Here is a 13,059-nt window from a genome sequence, read left to right as displayed (position 1 = left end):
GGCTTCTTAAATTATATTTTTGTGGATTTTATTCAGGTAAGGAATACTGTATCTATCATTCAACAAGTTTCAGCTTTCTGGCTAAATGACTTTTGTGCCAGTGATACCAGAGTCCTACAGCCATGTTCTTGCAGAGTTTGAATCTCTGGATCCATTACTGTCAGCCCTGCGGCTGGACTCCAGTCGTCTAAAGGTGAATTTATTGATCCTTGTATCAGTTTCATTTTCATGTACTCTTTGTTACTGTGCCCCTACCCTCTAGTTCCTTAACGTTTTATGGAATCTTGGGTGTTCTTACCTGTCCTAGTCATACTTTCGTGGGGAGAAAAAAAGAAAATAAACTTTTTATCTGAGGAATGTGAGCCCCTTTAAATTATCAGGCCAAGGCTGGGTGTGGTGGCTTACACCTGTAATTCCAACACTTTGGGAGGCTGAGGTGGGAGAATCGCTTGAGGCAAGGAGTTCAAGACCAGCCTGGCCAACATGGCAAAACTCTGTCTCTACTAAAAATACAAAAATTAGCTGGGCAAGGTGGCATGCGCCTATAATCCTAGGTATTCGGGAGGCTGAGGCATGAGAATCACTTGAACTCGGGAGGTGGAGGTTGCAGTGAGCCGAGGTCATGCCACTGCACTGTAGCCTGGGCAACAAAGTGAGACTCTGTCTCAAGAAAAAAAAAATTGTCAGGCCCAGAGAAGCATTGGAGTGAAACAGCAGCCTTTTATCACTCTTTTTTTTTTTTTTTTTGAGACAGAGTCTCGCCCTGTCACCCAGGCTAGAGTGTGGTGGCACGATCTTGACTCACTGTAAGCTCCGCCTCCTGGGTTCTCGCCATTCTCTTGCCTCAGCCTACCGAGTAACTGGGACTACAGGCACCCACCACCACGCCTGGCTAATTTTTTTGTATTTTTAGTAGAGACAGGGTTTCACCAGGTTAGCCAGGATGGTCTTGATCTCCTGACCTTGTGATCCGCCTGCCTTGGCCTCCCAAAGTGCTGGGATTACAGGTCTTATCACTCTCGTTTGAGCTAATTAATTACCTCTTGAAGCTACTTGCTATGTGGGCACTAGACTAACTGACACCAAGTAGTGATAAAATGCAGTATACCTTATACTTCAAAAGTGTATAGCCAATCACTAATCAATGTTATTGCTGTAAGCCAATGAAAATTCCTGACAAACAGCCTCTTCTGAGAACTTGAGTTTCTTGTTTTCCAGAGCATTCACCAAGGCAACTTGGAAGTGTGTCCTAGGCTGCAGTCCTCAAACTTGGCCCAGATAAACTCGATGTTAATTTGGCCTCAACTTCTTCCTTTTAGGTTGACACTTTACATAGAGGTATAATTTTCATAGCTCTTTCTTGATTTATTTTTTGAGCTATCTTTTGAATTCTAATTTACCGTCCCTGGAAACCCTGATACTGACTTGCTTCATTTTCCCCTGTTAGTGTTGCTGTCTTCTCTCAGAAGCTAATGTATTTGATTGAAAATAAAATGGTATAAATGAGTATATCCCACAAAGACCAAGAGAAAACTGTCCCTTCACCCTCTGAAGGTTCGCTGAAAATCAACTAATACAAGTAAGATTAATAGGAGAAAAGGCATATAAAATCTTCTTTTCTTTTTTTTTTTTTCCTTTTGAAACAGGCTCTCTTTGTTGCCTGTGCCTGAGTGCAATGGGGAGATCCTAGCTCACTGTAACCTCAAACTTCTGGGTTCAAGTAATCCTCCTGCCTCATCCTCCTGAGTACCTGGGACTAAACATACTCGACACCATGCCAGGCTAATTTTAAAAAAGTTTTTGTAGAGATGGGGTCTTGCTATGTTGCCCAGGCTGGAGTACAGTGGTGAGACCATAGCTCATGATAGCATCTAACTCCTGGCCGCAAGCAATCCTGTGCCTTGGCCTTTGGCCTCCCCAAAGCACTGGGGTAACAGGAGTGAGCCACCATGCCTGGCTGTATGTACCCTCTTTCATAGGGAAGTGGGGATATGGAGAATGTAGATGATTGTTCTGAGTAGCAATAAATCATTAGGGAGAATGAATAGACCTAGCAAGTGGGAGGCAGACATGGGAAGGTGAGGGATGGAGCTGCATAGGAACAATCAGGTAAAATCCCCCGGATGAACTCTTGGAGCTGCCTTCAGAAGAATAAATGAAAAGTCTATCTGGGCATGATGATCACTCCCAGTCTCTTCTCTAGTGGTTGATCTTTCCTGGTAATTTGATGAGATCCCTAGGGAAAGTGTTTAGGACAATTGCATTTCTTTTGGAAGGAAGCTTTCCCTCCCACCCACCCTCCCTCCCTCCCTTCCTTCCTTCCTTCCTTCCTTCCTTCCTTCCTTCCTTCCCTTTCCTTTCCTTTCTTTCTTTCCTTTCTTTCCTTCCTTTCTTTCTTTCTTTTTTGAGATAGAATCTCATTCCCTTGCCCAGGCTGGAGTGCAGTGGCACCATCTTGGCTCACTGCAACCTCTACTTCCTGGGTTCAAGTGAGTCTTGTGCCGCAGCCTCCCGAGTAGCTGGGATTACAGGCACCTGCCGCCATGCCCGGCTAATTTTTGTATTTTTAGTAGAGACGGAGTTTCACCATGTTGGCCAGGCTCGTCTCAAACTCCTGGCCTCAGACAATCCTCCTGCCTCCTCCCAAAGAGCTGGGATTACAGGCATGAGCCACTGAGCCTGTACCTTTTGGAAAGAGGCTTTCTTGGTCAGATAAGGAAATTCCTATGGAGAGAGTCCCTCTCTGTGCTTGGTGGAGAGGTAGAAACGAGACAAGGTTAAAGGGACTTTGATTTTGAGGCAACTTCTGAGAACTGTCAGCATGTCAAAGCTCCATATTTTGGGGTATTGGTTGCTGAGCCCCAATAACCCCATTACATTTTGAATAACATGAATCATTGCAGTTATACTACGGTCATTCCAAAACAGGGAGTCTGGTGTAACCCTCAGTTTAGGGAGCAAAACAAAAGTTAGTTCGCTCTGGGCAGAATGTTGACCTAAGAGGAAGAAGCTGAGGCAAGTGCCCTGGCTTCGTGGTTCACACCTGTAATCCCAATAATTTAGGAGGCAGAAGTGGGAGGATTGCTTGAGCTCAGGAGTTTGAGACCAGCTTGGGCAACATGGCAAAATCCCATCTTTACAAAAAATACAAAAATTAGCTGGACATGGTGGTGGGCACCTGTGGTCCCAGCTACTCAGAAGGCTGAGTTGGGAGGATTGCTTGAGCCAGGGAGGTTGAGGCTACAGTGAGCTGTGATCGCTCCACTGCATTCCAGCTTGGGTGACACAGCAAGACCCTATCTCAAGAGGAATAAAAAAACCCAAAAAACAAAACAAAGGCAAAAATAATATAAGCAGACAGTTTATTAGGGCCAAGCTTGAGGATTACAACCTGGGAACATAGATAAAAGTTGTTTTAAATATACACTTTAATTAGCAGCAGTTACAAGTGGATTTTTTTTTTTTTTGAGATGGAGTCGTGCTCTGTTGCCCAGGATGGAGTACAGTGGCACCATCTCAGCTCTCTGCAAACTCTGCCTCCTGGTTTCAAGTGATTCTCATGCCTCAGCCACCAGAGAGGCTAGGATTACAGGTGTGTACCACCATGCCTGGCTAATTTTTGAATTTTTAGTGGAGACGGGGGTTTGCCATATTGGCCAGGCTGTTCTCAAACACCTGGCCTCAAGTAATACGCCCGCCTCAGCCTCCCAATGTGCTGGGTGATTATTTTTTGAAACAGATGGTGGGGCAAGGGGTGGTGCAGTCTTACAGTGTTGCCCAAGCTGGAGTACAGTGGCTATTCACAGTCATCATAGCTGAGTCATAGCACACTGCAGTGCACTGTAGCCTTGAACTGGCGTCAGGCAGTCTTCTTGCCTCAGCCTCTCAAGTAACTGGGACTATAGGCGTGCACCACACCACGTGGCCCGACTAATTTTTGTAAATTTCTTAGAGATAGGGTTTCATTATGTTGCTGTGACTGGTCTCAAACTCCCGGGCTCCGGCAGTCCTTCAGCCTTGGCCTCCCAAAGTGCTGGAATTATAGGCATGAGCTACCGCACCAGGCCTTTTTTTTTGAAATGGCATCTAGCTCTGTCTCCAGGCTGGAGTTCAGTGGCGCAATCTTGGCTCACTGCAACCTCCGTCTCCTGGGTTCAGGTGATTCTACTGCCTCAGCCTCCCAAGTAGCTGGGATTAAAGGTGCACACTGCCACACTCAGCTAATTTTTGTACTTTTAGTAGAGATAGGGTTTCACCTTATTGGCCAGGATGGTCTCGATCTCCTAACCTCGTGACCCTCCTACCTCGGCCTCCCAAAGTGCTGGGATTACAGGCGTGAGCTGCTGCGCCTGGCCTGGATTTCTTAAAAATAAAAAATTTTAATTTAGGACTGGGATCTTATTCTGTTGCTCAGTCTAGTCTCGAACTTCTGACCTCCCAAAGTGTTGGGATTATAGGCGTGAGCCACCTTGTCCAGCCCAAGTGGATGTTTAAAGGAAAAGGAGGCAGATTCTGAGTTGTTTACCAATAACATATTAAAATAACAAAAACTATTGATTGGCTATACATTGTTCTTAGTATCACAGATTTCAGTGACATGAAGTTAACAGGCGAGACAGCTAGTCAGTGACAAAATGACTTTAAACAATTGTCCCCAGGCATGGGTGCCGAGATTGGGAGCATGACTGATATCTCATATTCATTTCTGTCTGGACCTGCATACTTCACATAGTTCAGACTGCCCTGAGCTATTTTTCTTTTCCTAATAGCTATGTGTTTTGATTGTCCTTGGAATTCAAAGAACTATGTACTTCCTTCAATCTCTGAGTTATTTTGATTAAACTCAGGAATGATGTGGTAAAAAACAAAGTTTCATAACCAGTACCAAAATAATTTCATTTTTATACTTTTGCTACTGCCCTAAAGGAAATACCAGCATCTGAGGAAAGGGAAAAATAGGAAGTAATAGACAAAATAATATGAGTAACAGTTTTGAGGCTTGACATCAGACATTTTTTCAGCTGCAAGTTACAGTATGGTGTAACATATTAATAGGAGCTTAAGTGGTAAAGATGTTTATAATCTCATAGGAGGTTAGTGTTCTGGGTTTAGTGTAGTGGCCCAATGATATAACTGGCTCCCATTTTTCCCATTCTACCATTGTACATATATTAGCTTTTAGTTGCATTTGCAATGTGTGTCCTGTCTCCAGTCTTACTGTTCTCATTAACATCTCAAGAAAGTGGGGGCAAAGGGCAAAGGCTTTCTACAGGCTCTGCCTCTTATCTGGAAAGGTAAAGCTTCCCTTCCTGAGAAGCCCTCAGCTGTGTTGGTCATATTAGGTAGAACTGAGTTACATGGCAACGCTTGGCAGCTAGGGAACTGGGAAGGTGAATATTTAGGTTTTCCAACTTCTGTAGTGAAAAGCAGCAAAATTGAAGAGGATTGGGAATGTCTCTTAGTCAACCAACTAATAACTTTGCCACAGGGTATTGGGCACAGCATGGCCACTGCATTCTCTGATGGAGTCTCACCTACCCTAAGACTTGAGGCTGTTTTGTGGTGTTTGTACAGATCAGAAGTGATGTAAGTGAATGAATGTTTAACATGGTTACTTTATCTTCTGGTCACTTCCTCGGTCTTCCATTGTTGTAGTTAGCATTGGAATGACCTAGCCAAATTACACAAAATATGAACAGTCTAACAGCCAGCTTTTGCCAAGGGAAAATTACTCACAAGGTGGAGCCTATTCAGCCTTTGTGAGATTCGTTTAGAAGTTTAAAAACAAAATGTTCTTTCTTCAGTATTTTTTACTATTCTAAAATTAGAGAGTAAGTGTCATGTTGTGTCCATTTGGGCAGAGGGTAAAGTGAGGGAAGGAGCCTGATGCATAAATCCTCAGTATTTATTTTCAGTGGATAGTCTATTTGGTTAAGTAGCTGTGATCATCTCACACTTCTCTTTACATGTTTTTAGTGCACGAGCATAGCTGTGTCTCGGAAATGGTTGGCTTTGGGCAGTTCAGGAGGAGGACTCCATCTCATTCAGAAAGAAGGTTGGAAGCACAGGCTTTTTCTTTCACACAGGGTAAGATTAAGGGCAGCTCTGTCGTATACCATTTGGAGTCTTTTTCATAAATGCAAATTTCTCCAATATAAATAATCGTTTGGAATAAAAGAATGTAAAACGTGCCCTGGTGCGGTGGCTCACGCCTGTAATCCCAGCGTTTTGGGAGGCCAAGGCGGGTGGATTACCTGAGGTCAGGAGTTGGAGACCAGCCTGGCCAACATGGTGAAACCCTGTCTCTGCTAAAAATACAAAAATTAGCTGGGCGTGTTGGTGGGCACCTGTAATCCTAGCTACTTGGGAGGCGGAGGCCGGAGAATTGCTTGAACCCAGGAAGTGGAGGTTGCAGTGAGCCGAGATCGCATCATTGCACCCCAGCCTGGGCAAGAGAGCGAGACTCAGTCTCAAAAAAAAAAAAAAAAAAAGTAAAACTTGAGATTTAAAAAATATTTTTTCTTTTGTGCTCTAGGAAGGTGCAATTTCTCAAGTTGCCTGTTGTTTACATGATGATGATTATGTTGCTGTAGCTACCAGGTAAGAATCTGTTCTAAAACCGTCTGTCCTTTTTCAAATGCATTTTAATTTGACACATTTAATTATTTTATTTAATGTGTTTGTTAGGGTAACCAACCATCCTGGTTTGCCTAGGATTGCCCTAGTTTTAACGCTGAAATTACTGTGTCTCGGGAAATCTCTCAGTACCCAGCAAACGAGAACGGACAGCTGGTCATCCGAGTGTTTGTAGAAAATGCTAATTTGAGGTTACAACATTTCAAAGGCCTTAAAAGAGAAAGGGAACAGAGATAATTTAGATCATTTAACTTCTCCTATTAAACTGGTTTGGTGACTAAAACAAGGAAATTAATATCTTGACTTTTTATAATACTTCCTCTTTTCTGAAGAATAAGAGTTACATATGTATTTAGTATAGTTGATACTGTGATGCAATTAAATTCTACCTTGTTCATCATTGCCAAAAGTTTGCCTCTGTGACTCAATTCTTGCAGTCAAGGTCTTGTAGTTGTTTGGGAATTAAATCAAGAGCGTCGTGGGAAACCAGAACAAATTTATGTGTCTTCAGAACACAAAGGCCGAAAAGTCACAGCTCTCTGTTGGGATACAGCTATTCTTAGAGTTTTTGTAGGTGATCATGCCGGGAAGGTTTCTGCCATCAAACTCAGTACTTCTAAACAAGCAAAGGTGAGAAGCAGTCCCATTCTTTGTGTATGTAGTGAGATACAAGGTGTTGTCTTATAAAACTTCCAATTAAAGAATGTGATTTTTATCTACTATATTTCTTGGGAGACTAATCCAGAGTCCAGACTTGGAGATTTTGAGGAGACCTGTTTTTATATAGTACATATGGTAGCCTGTTATAGCTCAGTGCTGTTACAGAATGGCTTTTGTGAGCTAACTTCAGTACTTTGCACATTATCTATTGCAGTTCTTCCTGATTCACCTGCATGGCTCATTTAAAGCATTCTTTAGTATAAGGCTATTAAGAAAGAAAAGAAATCTGTTTATTATTGGTGTGAATAAAATGACAGACATAGAAATGACACCAATTGCTCAGGCTCCTGGTCTTCTCCGCTTCTTGTGTAGAAGAAACTCATAGGTCTAGGAATACTTTTTTATCAGGATGGATATAATTTATTTTGAATGGAATCCTGAAGACACCTTCGGGCTTTGCTCTGCTCTGCAGGTTCTCAGGCTTCCTGCTGCAGTTCTTTCTGAGTAGAAGGGTTGAGACTCAGTTTACCCTAACAGAATGCTCCAGTCTGTCATTAAGACAGAGTAGACCAGCTTCTCATTGTCCTGCTCCTCCAGGGCCATTACAGCAGAAGTAGAGGGATTTGTCTCGCATTGGCTTGTTTCTATTTAGGATCCTGGTGGAAAAGAAGGGCTCTAACTACTATTGGCTAAATTAATTTTATATTTTATTTTATTTTATTTTGAGACAGGTTCTTGCTCTGTCACTCAGGCTGAAGTACAGTGGTGAGATCATGGTTCACTGCACTCTTGATCGCCCGGGCTGAAGCAATCCTCCCACCCCAAACCTCCTGAGTAGCTGGGACTACTGGCATGCACCACCACGCCTGGCTAATTTTTAAAAATTTTTTGTAGAAACAGGGTTTTGCCATGTTGCCCAGGCTGGTCTCGAACTCCTGGGCTCAAGCGATCCACTCACCTTGCCCTCCCAAAGTGTTGGGATTACAGGCATGAGCCACTGCACCTGGCTATTGGCTAAATTACTTTATTTGAATGAACACATCAGAATATTTTTCTGGTTTTTGCCATCATGACTGATCAAAGTTATCAATTGATTCTTAATGTATTTTGGATCTAAAATATAGAAACCCTATACATAGTAAACGTACTTTGTCTTTTTCTCAACGGGAGAAGTACTATCTACAGGTGAAAAATTCTCTCACATACTCCAGAACTTTATTTAGTTAGAGACAGGTTCTTCCTCTGTTGCCCAGGCTGGAATATAGTAGCTCGATCAAAGCTCACTGCAGCCTCAAGCTCCTAGGCTCAAGCAATCCTTCTGTCTCAGCCTCCCGGGTAGCTGAGATTATAGATCTGTGCTACCACGCCTGACTAACAAGTTCTAAAGCTTGCTTCATGTTTTTCATTCTAACCTCTAAGATTAGATGATCACAAACAGAGCCTTAAGAATTCCCTTCTGCAGTTAACGTACCAAATTATTTAATACAACTTTTAAGTGAGTGAAACTTCGATATCCTTACAAGCAAATTAAATTTTGGCTTATTTGAAAATTTTATTTTGCTATTCAAGTTATTTTCATTTACAAGGTAAAGAGGAAGAGATCACTTGTGTATGTTATGATTAAATAAACTTTATTTCTTTCTCACATTCCTTTTAGGCAGCTGCTGCTTTTGTGATGTTTCCTGTTCAGACCATAACAACAGTTGACTCCTGTGTTGTACAGTTAGATTATTTGGATGGAAGGCTGCTTATATCTTCACTAACTCGATCCTTCTTGTGTGACACTGAGAGGTATATTGGCCATCCATTAGTCACCAGAAATGCAGACTTTTAGAAATGGGAGGAACTTAGAAGTTATCTACCCCAAGCCCCATCAATCAGTTATACAGATTTTTTTTTTCTTTTCTTTTTTGTTTTTTTGAGACAGGGTCTCACTCTGTCACTCAGGCTGGAGTGCAGTGGTGTGATCATGGCTCACTGCAGCCTTGACCTCCCCAGCTCAAGCGATCCTCCTACCTCAGCCTCTCAAGTAGCTGGGTCTACAGGCACATGCCACCATGCCCTGCTAATTTTTTGTATTTTGTTCAGAGACTGGGTTTTGTCATGTTACCCAGGCGGGTCTTGAACTCCTGGGCTCAAGCGATCTTCCTGCCTCAGCCTCCCAAAGTGCTTGGATTACAGGCAAGAACCACTGCCCTTGGCTATTACAGACGTTACGGAATCAGTTGTATGCAAGCTGATGTTAGAGAGCAGAGAGGAGGTAGAGGAGTCTAAGACAGTCCAGTGGGTGACTAAGACAAGTATTCCGTGAGCCCGTTGCTGGTGAGGCGTGTTCTAAGTGCCATGAGAGAAGGCCAAAGGCCTGTTTTTATATGCGGAAGCAGGAAGGCTTCTTTGAGTTTTGTTGTTTTCAAGATTTGTTTTATTTTAATAGAATTTTACTAAAGGGTAAAATTGGATGAAGAATAAGAGCTTTACGAAGATAAGTATTTCATCAAAATCTCAAGGGTAGATAGAGCCAGAGGTCCAATGAGTGGCAAAGGAGTGCATTAGAGGTAGCTGTGAAATACCAGAGCAGAATACCAGACAGCTGAAAATGAGTATTATGCATCACTGTGCCAAAGTTCTCAGCCATTCTCAATGCAAGGAAATTTTCACTGGCCATTCGTTTTTTCACTGGACGTGGCAGCTATCATATTTCTCAGGACCATCTCCTTTTAAAAATTTGTCATGGAGAGTTTTGAGCCTACACAAAAGAAGGGAGAATTGTGTAATCAACCCCCGTGTACCTATTTCATAACTAAAGTTGGATGACAGTAGCCTAGAACCTCTTGTAAAAATAACATGTTTAGATGTGCTTACTCTCTGTTAGCTAGAATTCAGTTTTTGGGGACATGGATAGTATAATAAAATATATACTTATGTTAAAAAATCTTTTTGTTTCAACCTATTTTCCCCCCCAACAAACAGTATGTATATATATTTTTAAAAGCTGGGCCTCCTAGTGACTAGCCAAAGTGATAGATATGACTTTGTTTCATGTAAATTTAGTGTTAAGGATTAACTAAGGTTGCATATGTGAAAATACTCAACTTTGGGCCTGTGACATATTGTTTGAAAAATAATAGAAAGTAAGATTAATGAGGATACAAATGATAATGAATTGATTGCATTTTTCACTCAGCAAACATTTATTATAGTCTTCCAGATCCTTAGCACCATATTAGGTATCATAAAATATATAAAATAAGGAAGAAATATATTTTATTTCCCAAATAAGGAATATAAGTAATAAAACCACTACTTCCTGTACTGCTCTGTATACATTTCAAAGCACTCTTACACCAATGTTCTTAAAGTAAAGCAAATGTTATGTTTTATTCATAAAGCAAGTAACTACAGAAGTAGTTACTGAATTATCTGAGGTTATCTAGTAAATTCATGCTAGAGAGCATACTAGATCACTCTTCAATAAAAGAGATTGAGTTTATGGAACTCTACAATGTATTGAGTGCTTTCTGTAGGCCTGACACTGTGCTACACACTGGGAATCCAACCAAAGAGGAATAAGAAGTGTCCTTTGCCCTGAAAAGTCATGATTTGCTGTTTAAATAGACATAATTGCCATATATCATGTCATAAGTGCTATGAAAGCAAAGCATAGGAAGCATGTAATTCCCTATATGGGAATCCGGGAAAGTTTCTGAGGAGGAATGATGGAATCATGGAGGGTAAGTAACAGGAGTTTTTAGGAAGAGACATCTACCTCATCATTATCACCTTCCATGTTCCCAGGCAGTGTACTGAGCTCTTTTATATATCTAACCCATGTAATCCTAAGGGAGCAGAATACTCCAAGGTGCAGAGTTTCAGAAGGACCTGGGTTTTTGAGGAAAAAGTAAGTTTATTGGGTGTTTGTGGTGAGGAAGTGACTTGGAGACAGGGTTGGAGAACTAGATTAGTAGCTTCCATAGAGTGTCCAAAGAACATTTTACAAAGTGACTTTAGAAGCAATTAGTAGGGTTCAAGGATGTACGAAATAGTTCAGTAGCATTCACTTTTTAGATTTGAAAGGGGCCTTTACATTAATTCTGAGCCTCTTATTCTGTGGCTAATAAACGAAGTACTAATATGAAATGATTTGCTTCCTGTCACAGAAATAGCTAATGGCAAATCAGAGCCAGAACCCTATTTTGATCTTTCCATTCTCTTGTTTTTTTCAGTATATTGCTAATATGAATGAAGGAGAAGGCATTGTGAGTGGAGTTATTATGCCCATGCTGATTTGTAGTGCCATTGTTTTTGCCTTTTTTTTGTAAGTAAATCTGCTTTCTCTTCCTTTCTGGATGTTAGAGAAAAGTTTTGGAAAATTGGAAACAAGGAAAGAGATGGAGAATATGGAGCTTGTTTCTTTCCTGGAAGATGTTCTGTGGGCCAGCAACCTCTGATATATTGTGCTCGCCCAGGCTCTAGGATGTGGGAAGTGAACTTTGATGGAGAAGTTATAAGTACACATCAGTTCAAGAAACTCCTCTCGTTGCCACCTCTCCCTGTGATTACTCTAAGGTAATGATTTGTATGTCTTGTTAGGATTGTTTGAAGAGCTTATATATAGAGGTTGGGTGAAAATCTCTGATATTGTATAAGTGTTAAAGATTTTATTATACCTGGCCAGGCGTGGTGGCACACGCCTGTAATCCCAGCACTTTGGGAGGCTGAGGCCGGTGGATCACGAGGTCAGGAGATTGAGACCATCCTGGCTAACGGTGAAACCGTTGTATCTACTAAAAATACAAAAAAAAAAATTAGCTGGGCGTGGTGGCGCATGCCTGTAGTCCCAGCTACTCAGGAGGCTGAGTCAGGAGAATGACGTGAACCCAGGATGCGGAGCTTGCAGTGAGCCGAGATCATGCCACTGCACCCAGCCTGGGCGACAGAACGAGACTCCGTCTCAAAAAAAAAAAAGAAAGATTTTATTATGTCTTTTCAGAGTGAAGTTGAATTTTTATTAAAAGATTCAGAAAAACCAAAGAAGTCTTTGAGAATTACCTTTCCTATGATTAATGTGAGTTGAATAAGGGCAGATGTAGTTAGGCTGTTGAATTTGTTTTGGAGGCAAAAATTACCGTATATTGGGAAAAGTATAATTTTATGTTATACTTCTAACAGATAAACTCATTAACAGATGTGTTTACTTTCTAGATCAGAACCTCAGTATGATCATACAGTTGGATCCTCCCAATCTTTGTCTTTCCCCAAACTCTTACATCTTAGGTAAGTTTCTACTTTCCTTTGATCTGGGGGGAAAAAAAGAATACTTAGCTTTTAATCTCTGTTTCTTGTTCAGAAGTAGTTAGTTTTTTAAGGTTATTTTTGCACTAAATTATTTTTAGAAAGTTAGGAAATAATTATGTTACATGAAGTGTTCTGTATTTAAAAGGAATGGAAAGATCCTAGAAATACACTTCTCTTTCCAAGCCAACTGGAGAGTTTATAATTGCCAAGAAACTTCTAACAATTAGAGCTAAGATAGCTCTACTAACCTCTTCATAACCTCCCCTAGCTGGTGGGATGCCATAATGAAAAAAAGTCCCAGATCAAAATCTGCCACACAGATGTATGTCTTTTTAGCAAGCAGGCACAAAAAAAGTTGTAGAACTTGTTCTTGTATGCTTGGTGAAATTTCAGCTCTCTATCCTGTAGGTACTCTGACAAATACTTGCATGAAAGATCTGCTGGAGGCAGTTTCAGCCGTATTCTAAA

General features: G+C 41.3%; 1 protein-coding gene across 12 annotated transcripts in view; it reads left to right on the top strand.

The window, feature by feature from the left end:
* Positions 1–13,059, top strand: part of HPS5 (HPS5 biogenesis of lysosomal organelles complex 2 subunit 2) — a 49,911-nt gene that overhangs the window by 4,289 nt on the left and 32,563 nt on the right. For 4 of the 12 annotated variants that reach the window (XM_021925964.2, XM_021925963.2, XM_021925961.2 and 1 more), the window contains exons 2-9: positions 37–193; positions 1,219–1,338; positions 5,977–6,087; positions 6,536–6,600; positions 7,074–7,266; positions 8,954–9,087; positions 11,650–11,862; positions 12,499–12,570. In XM_021925964.2, the coding sequence (XP_021781656.2) occupies positions 86–193; positions 1,219–1,338; positions 5,977–6,087; positions 6,536–6,600; positions 7,074–7,266; positions 8,954–9,087; positions 11,650–11,862; positions 12,499–12,570 (1,016 nt within the window). In that variant the 5' untranslated portion in view covers positions 37–85. Of the gene's footprint in view, positions 1–36; positions 194–1,218; positions 1,339–1,447; positions 1,580–5,976; positions 6,088–6,535; positions 6,601–7,073; positions 7,267–8,953; positions 9,088–11,649; positions 11,863–12,498; positions 12,571–13,059 lie in introns of those variants that run through there. The other 8 variants (XM_021925969.2, XM_021925966.2, XM_021925967.2 and 5 more) reach the window with 5 other exon arrangements.

Source organism: Papio anubis, chromosome 12 (assembly GCF_008728515.1).
Source record: "Papio anubis isolate 15944 chromosome 12, Panubis1.0, whole genome shotgun sequence".
Taxonomy (NCBI): Eukaryota; Metazoa; Chordata; class Mammalia; order Primates; family Cercopithecidae; genus Papio; species Papio anubis.
This window is presented reverse-complemented; position numbering and strand designations above follow the sequence as displayed.